This window comes from Gymnodraco acuticeps, unplaced genomic scaffold (assembly GCF_902827175.1).
Source record: "Gymnodraco acuticeps unplaced genomic scaffold, fGymAcu1.1, whole genome shotgun sequence".
NCBI lineage: Eukaryota > Metazoa > Chordata > Actinopteri > Perciformes > Bathydraconidae > Gymnodraco > Gymnodraco acuticeps.
In genome coordinates this window covers 2554820-2562661 of record NW_022990047.1, presented here as the reverse complement: position 1 = coordinate 2562661, position 7842 = coordinate 2554820, and the positions used below count along the sequence as shown (strand labels likewise).

General features: G+C 37.2%; 2 protein-coding genes across 2 annotated transcripts in view; both read left to right on the top strand.

Annotated features, from left to right (window-relative positions):
- The first annotated feature begins 1545 nt into the window (after positions 1-1545).
- On the top strand, positions 1546-5088 carry si:ch211-245j22.3 (uncharacterized protein LOC563798 homolog). Its single transcript, XM_034215626.1, has 5 exons — positions 1546-1678; positions 2202-2334; positions 3415-3564; positions 3700-3805; positions 4285-5088. The coding sequence occupies exons 1-5, from the start codon at positions 1608-1610 to the stop codon at positions 4404-4406; spliced, it is 582 nt and encodes a 193-aa protein (XP_034071517.1). The 5' UTR covers positions 1546-1607; the 3' UTR covers positions 4407-5088.
- A 919-nt stretch (positions 5089-6007) lies between these two features.
- ppfibp1b (PPFIA binding protein 1b) overlaps positions 6008-7842 on the top strand; it is a 39511-nt gene continuing 37676 nt past the window's right edge. The window contains 1 exon segment of the mRNA XM_034215651.1: positions 6008-6218. The gene's annotated coding sequence lies outside the window, so the exon portion shown is untranslated.

Genomic DNA, 7842 nt, shown 5'->3' with positions numbered 1-7842 from the left:
CATATTTAGCCTACACTTTATCCAAAGCAATTTATACACACGCAATTTGGGGATAGGTTAGCCAGATTAAAGTATTTTCCATACAATATTTAGTATTTTTGTTGAAGTCCAAGGTGATGTCTTTAATGGCTAGATTTATCTAAACAATCCCATAGTAATGCAGTTGTTTATATATTATATATATATATATATATATATATATATATATATATATATATATATATAATAAAGAAAGTAGGACATGTAAGAGAGGCTGGAAACAGCCCTTTCTGTTGTTTTGGCGTGTAAGACATGTTTGTGTAATTATTGTTGCAACTCTAACACGTGCATCTTACCCTCTATCATTTGTAAACCGATCAGTCAACGTTTGTGTTTCCCAAGTATAGAACATATGAACTGTGTTGCTTTTAGGCCATGCCATCATTCATGTTGGTGTGTCGGTCCACAATGTATATTCATCCTATGAGGACGACTTTTGAGGTGTAGCCTATCCAGTAAGAAATCTTGAAAATGTTGTTGTGAACCATGAAGAATACTCTATTTTCTCTCTGATGCTTGAATAACGCGAGGTGCCTTTGGACACGTCTGCTCAGACAACCTGGCAGCCTCTGAACCATTGGCTTGACTTGAAGCACACTGCGCACATCATGATTGAAGCGAAAGCTTGCTTAAAACAGGAGAATGTCTCCCATACCTAACCAAACAAGCAGAGCTACAGAATCGTGCCATAGACACCGGCTGGTCTTTTTCAAAGGCAAGAAGTCCAATTTGTATTATGTTTTTGTATCTGTTGTTGTGGCTGTAATCTCCCTAGAAAGCTGCACTTCAGCTTGTTTGGTGGTGACTGAGTGATAAACCTGCTGAGTGGTCACATGTTTTGCGTTTGTCTTCTTTTGAAATTCACAGATTGTGTAAGTGAACATTATGTTTTGATTTCTTGCCCTGCTTTGTGATTTCTTGCATGCCGCCTTTGTATCAGTTTTTTTTTTGTGGAAATGTGTTTCGTCATAAAACCTGGGAAATGAAGACGGAGTGGTGACACAGCGTCACTGCGCAGGAGGAAGAACATTAACCCTTAGCCTATATTGTGCTTCTGGGAGATTGTCACTGACTCGTTGTACAACTTCCTGCCACTTTATGAGTTCCTTCTTGATTGATCTTTGGACCCCAGTGGAAGCACTTACTGTATTTGTCCATTGCTGCTACTATCATCATGTCTGGGCTGTCTTCCCATTGTCATGTTAATAAATATTAGTTTACTAAACCCTCAACAGGAAGCTCGGGTATATATCTACACTAAACAGCCACACTGAATTCAAACATTTAATTAGGCTTTAACACTTTTTCTCCCATGTTTCTGTCTTCAGTGAGCTGATTGTGATGCAGCTACCAGCTTTATAGGTAATTTAATTACATGTGCTTAATACTGAACCCACGTTTCCCGCTCCCGCCCCCTCCCTCCTCCCCCCTAAGGAGATTGGCTTTGAGTAATTTGTCAAATGTGATAAGGCGGTGGCTGGAGCACTTAGGAAAGCACGGCATAAACTGGGATTTGTTGTGTGTGTATAAAGTGAGTAGTGAATGCAGAGCTGTTGCTCCTTCACAGAATGGGCCAGGCTGCGACCCTGCCTTGTAGGAGAGGCGGGTCTTATGTGATGGAGCTGCACGAATGGTACAGGTAATATTTTCACTTGACTTTATAATGTACATGCATAGCTTCAACTGTATGGATGCAGCTTAAGGGTTTTATGTAATGGATATGACCATGAAACTACCCTAATTCAAAACAATTATAATTGTTTTGTAGAATGCTATTGTTTAAGAGAAAATGTAATTGTCTATCTTAAATTGTATCTACTTGCCCTTTTGTAACTTTATTTTGTTCTGTACTTCCTGTGGAATTGTGTTTCTTGCCCTTCTTTATTTCCACGACGATACACTGCTGCTTAGCTTTACTTTGCCATGTTATAGTAAAGTGGTTCAAAATCATTTGGCCTAATTAAATTACCTAAGAACTGTCCCTAGGTGTAAGCAAGCTTATAGGGATAGGTTGACCTTAATTCTCTTAATTCTGAATTTAAAGGACATGTTTCTCCTGCTACAGATCTGACCCTCACCCAGACCCTCTGTGTTTTCTTGTGTAATACAATAACTGACATTATTTCCTTTAAAAAACATTTGTTTCTTTGTTTTTCTGATAGGAAGTTTATTATTGAATGTCCAAGTGGGCTAATCACTCTTCATGAGTTTCAAAAGCATTTCTGCAATGGAACAGGGGGCAGTGAGTCAGCTGAGTATGCAGAACAGATATTTCGCACATTGGACAATAATGAGGTAGGAAAATGATTCTATGACTTTATGCTAAATATCTCACTAGTCTTAAAATGGAATCTTTGAATCTCAAGTCTGGAGGGATAGTTTTCCTACTTCACAAGATGATTGTAATTTATAAATCAAACAAATATATCTTGGGCTACAACAAGTAGTCAACTAATTAATTAATCCATTAACTAATTAAATATATAAGTAATTATTCATTAAAGAAATATGCTGTTTTCAGCCTCTTGCTATTTGGAGATTTCCTATATTGAACTATATATTCGTTTTTTTTACTGACAAATCCAAAGAAATGTAACATTACCTTTAACGGTACCACTTTACAATAAGACTACCCTTATAAAGGGTTTACGAATAGTTTGTAATTCGTTTATTAATTAGGTTGTGAACCCTTTATAAATCATTAATAAGCTTTTACATGAGATAAACAGGGCAACTGTGACCGGTTGCCAAATAGTGAGCCCACATGTATCTGTACTGCTAAGTCTTATATTGGCTACCTAGCTTACTTCGTCTTCTTCATCAGCCAGCATCCTTGGTATATGTTGCTCAGTGAGTTGATTCTCGCTAAGTAGCCAGTATAAGGCTTAGTCATCTTGCCAAATAGAGAGCCTGTGTTGATGTATGAAAACTATGTTAGAACTGGGTTATAAATGGTGCTTAATGCTTGATAAAGTGTTTACAACCTAATTATAAACCCTTTATGAATCCTTTATAAGGGTTGTCTTATTGTAAAGTGGTACCCATTTAACTGAAAATGTGTCCAATGCAACTTACTCTAAGTGCATACAACCATTAAGTTACAAACTTTAAAAGACAGTATCCTTGGGTACCTCAACTTTAAATAAGCCATACCTTTTTAAGTGCTAATACTGAGGTGGTTTTTAGATCTATATTTCACATGTCACATAGGAAATGTTTTCTCTATAAATGTATTGATTGAACAATTAATTGATTAGTTGAGAAAAAAATGATGGCCAGATTTTTCGATAATGCAACCCTGAACACTTTATAATGTTGAAAAATAATTAGGAGTTAATAACAATACAAGATGATAATGAAAGTGCTTCTCTTCAGGACGGGGTGGTGGATTTCAGGGAGTACGTCATGGCCATCAGCATGCTGGTTGAAGGCTCTGCTGTGGAAAAGCTGCGGTGGTCGTTTAAGCTCTATGACAAAGACAGAGATGGAGCCATCACTCGGGAGGAGATGCGGGAGATTATGCAGGTGTGTGTGTGTGTGTGTGTGTGTGTGTGCTTGTGCTTGTGTGTGCATCTTGGTGTCACACTGTTTGTCATGTATCATGAGATTAAGATGATACCCCATCATCTTTCAGTGCCGTGTGTTTTCATTTGTTCACAGGCTGTGAATAAGATGGGGGTAGCAGCTGATTTAACCAAACCCAACCCACTTACAGCTGAAGAATGTACCAACAGGATATTCCTGCGATTAGATAAAGACAATAATGGTAAGGAAATTATTTTTGCATATATGTTTTTAAAGAGTGCATATGTACATTTTTAAACAAATTCCATGGAATTTGTTTAAAAATGAAAACTCTGAAAAAATAGCTCAAATTGCCTTTTTCAAAGGTTATGAACCGAGTAGAAATGAGGTAATGCATAAAATAATAAAAACTGTAGCATTTGAAATGTCCACATGTTAAATGTAAATCTACTAAACATGATGATTTCAACATATTTTGCTGAAGTTTGAGTTGTAAATGTTGTCCATATAACACTTAAATTGAAAAAAAAACATAGACAACTAATATTCTTCCTATGTGGTTTATTTAGGTATACAATTATAATTTTATGTTCCAAAATGATATTGACAGTAGTTAATTAACATGCTCTTGCTCTCTTGTAACAACCCTTGCAGGCATGAATTAAGGAGTGTGTAGAACTAAATGATATTAAAAAGAGTCTGTCCCTATTATGTCTTTAGCTGTCATCAGTCTGGAGGAGTTCATAGAGGGAGCGCTGGATGATGATTGGATGAGGGAGATGCTGGAATGTAACCCCAACACTGTGAGGGTGGAGCGGCCCCCGGGAAAGGACCCTGCTTAGGGGACCCATGGTTGACCCGTATGGTTTATATTTACTGGAAGCAAAGAAATTAACTGATGTCGATGTTTGTGCACCCAGCTTCCATTCCCTGTGACACCGTAGATCTGGAAAAGCACTAAAACATGTAGCTCTTGGCTTATTACCTTGAGATGATATTAAAAGCATTCATATTTGCCTTGTTTTCTATCTATATTAAATAGTATGGCTATCATAAAACAATGACATTTTAGTTGTTTCTCATAATTTTTTATTAAACTTCCATTATAAACCCTTTAATCAGTTTCATGTAAACATATTGTAATGTCTACAACAGCTCTTGTTTTACCTTGACTGCTTGTACAATGTAACACCTGCCCTGCATACCTTTGCAATTATCCAGGATTTCCATTTAATGTCATTTAATTATTTATTTCCACTTAATTTTAGATGCAGATATTGTACTTTGAATTACTTTGCAGACAAATAATTTACTGACAAAACATATTAGTGTATACAAAAATGTGTCTTTAAAATAATAAGTTGTTGAAACATCTTCATCTTGATCAGCTACAACACAACGTGACAATAATGTAATCAAATGATATAATACGTAACAACAATGGGTATTTCAAATGTTCTGCATATGAGGTAATACTGCTGTAAATGTGTCTGTACTTCTATTTAAATAAAACAATTGAACTCATAACATGTATTTGTATCGGACTGTTTTTCACAGTAGTATGACTACATTGTGGATAGTGGATGCTACTTCCACCACTGACAATTCTAGACCACTCGATGTCGCCTGTGCTTGTTTCTGAACAGCTCCCAGACTTTGAGGAATGCTGCATTAAATGTTAAGCAAAACGTGGAAGATACCATCGTCATTGAGGTCGACAAGTTTAGGGTTGTCAGTCTGCGGTTAAACAGATAAACAGAAAATATGAATGGCTTTCAAAAAATTATATTTGCGTCCTGCCCATCTCTGACATCAACAGTGAGGAGTTACACTCCTGTCCGATCTTCCATATATAGGCCTATTGTGTATCTCCTTTACTCAAGAAAATATAAACATCAAACATTATATTGACATAAAATAAAGAAAGAAAGAAATATAAAAAGAAAAAAATAGTCAAATATCAATACATTTGGTTTTGATTGGGTTGTGATTTTTACTGTTTGTAATAGTGGTGTCATATTATTGTAATTCTGAGGAAACATCTTAAATAATTTGCTTTAGACTCAGTCCATTAATTAATTCTTGTGAATGTAACATTCTACCCAAAAGATAATTTAAAAAAAAAGTCATTTTAATCAAATCCATCACCTTTAAAGTGTATACAAATGTCCTCATCCTGAAGTTAAGTTAAGAAAACAATAGACCAAAACTATACAAAAACTGAGAATTAATGACAAATGGTTTCTTCATGGAAATTACAAGAATAGTCAATATCAATTTTAAATCTCTCTTTTTTATTTTTTACAGGATATGTACTATTTTGAATGACACTTCTTTAACTTTATTACTGAGATTACATGTGTCCGATCTTCCCTATGTGACATTGAATGCACCACTACTCTCGTCATGTAAAAAGTTCCTGCACACGGGCCAATCCCGGTCGCAGCGGGGCGGGATTTTCCAGCCGTGACGTCCCGAGTTTTCCAACAACTAACAAGCTCTGACACTTCGACATCATGGCGTAGCGATGTGGACGGACGGGGGTAACACTGGTTGGCACGGAGAAGTTCAGAAACTGAGCATTGTGGAGGTTTTGTAAACAGTTGAGAAAACAAACTGAAGGAAATCCCGAAATCTTGTCGAGCAGACTTCCGGTAAGTTGAAGTTTTGGCTGTGATTTGTTATGCATTCTAACTTGGGTTTATGAGGTGCTGGCGTTTATTCGGAACAAACGGACTGCTGTGACTCATGTTGTAACGGTTAAGGCCACTTTTTTTAGTTTTTCCGCTGTGAAATTGTTTTCCAAATGGTCCTGGGACTTCTGGGGTTTCTAGCATCCCAACAGTTTACCAGCTAGTAACGCTATGCTAGTTAGTTTTCCACTTGTTGCACATTAAAACGGAGAGAGAACGTCGCGAGCATATGTTTTTGGGTCATCCTAACATTACAATTGCATAGGGACGTTAATGTTTTACACCAAAACCCAACGATGGTGTTTGGTGGGACCCGGCTATGTAAAGGGAGGTTAAAGGTTTCTGACGTGGGTTTCTGACTCTGCCTCTGCCAGACATTGTGGTTAGTGAGATACTCCCAGAGCCCACCTCTTTTTACTTTAGACTTCATCTGTTTTGATGTGGCCTTGAGGTGGTGCTGACAAACTTTTGAACCGACTATAATCCAGTTATCCAAGATGAACCATACTGTAACTGTGTAAAGTGTACTGTCTGCCATGACATTTGATCAGCTGTTGAATTGTCCTCCAGTTAATACCTCTGCCTGAGCATCCAATTAGTTTATTAACACTTCAGTTTCTATAACATCCAAAGTGTGGGATAGTTTAAGAAGTTGTTTTCTTATTTAACTCTGGGGGTTTCCTTCAAGATGTTAATTATTGTCCAGCTGTTAATGGAAACCCAAATTAATCTCCATTTCACTTCGTTCCAGTCTTTACTTTAGCAAAAGTAAACAATCCAAGGAATTGACTTAGAATGAGCACTTGGCTTATAAAACTCAAGTATCTTTTACTTGTTTTGCTGATACAGAGTGACGATAATGTCATATGCTCTGAAAAAAAGCAAATGTGTGTAAACCTTCAGCTGTTTTGATTTGCACAACCTAACCCTATGTGTACCACGTGTGCACTTCAGTGTTGTATTGCTTTTTGGCTCATCGTCAAAGACAAATAAGTGAAATTAAGGTGCAAGCATTGCAGGCGTGAGTAATATGAAAATAATGTGTGCTGCTGTCTAAAATAAATGAATTGCAGCTATGATCCTGTGCGTGCAATTCAGCCAGGAAGAAAATGTGAAGATTTTATCACGTTGCCTCTTTTTTCAAATCAAGGTCAATTTCCATCTTTTGTTCAGTGTGTTTATAAACAGAAGCCTTGTTGGTTACTTAGTTTAAGTTCCTGATGGTTTATAAAGAGAGAAAAGGCTCAATCAGCCTCGCACCCACACCATCTTTCATATAAGCCGCATTGTTTGGTGGTATAACATTAGTGATGATGTGTTCTGCCTGCTCACTCGGGTTGGAAATAGCTGCAGGTTATACGAGAGCAGCGCCCTGCCGGCGGCTGGGGAAAGCTCTGAGAGTGTAAACACCCGGAGAATCAGCAGACAGCCGCCTGCTCACTGCACCGTTACATTCATGCATCCTTTAACTTGTACTGGATAACATAAGCCCTGTCACAAGATCATATCTTGTATGGTGTGGCACGACAGGGTATATGGTGAGTGCCAAAATCACACTTAATAATGATAATAATAATATGTTTAT

Bases quoted from the DNA above. Each gene is read 5' to 3' on its own strand.
- si:ch211-245j22.3 (XM_034215626.1), top strand. From the start codon at position 1,608: ATGGGCCAGGCTGCGACCCTGCCTTGTAGGAGAGGCGGGTCTTATGTG. The intron at 1,679-2,201 runs GTAATATTTTCA...TTTTTCTGATAG, and splicing joins GAGCTGCACGAATGGTACAG to GAAGTTTATTATTGAATGTC. The intron at 3,806-4,284 runs GTAAGGAAATTA...TTATGTCTTTAG, and splicing joins ATTAGATAAAGACAATAATG to CTGTCATCAGTCTGGAGGAG.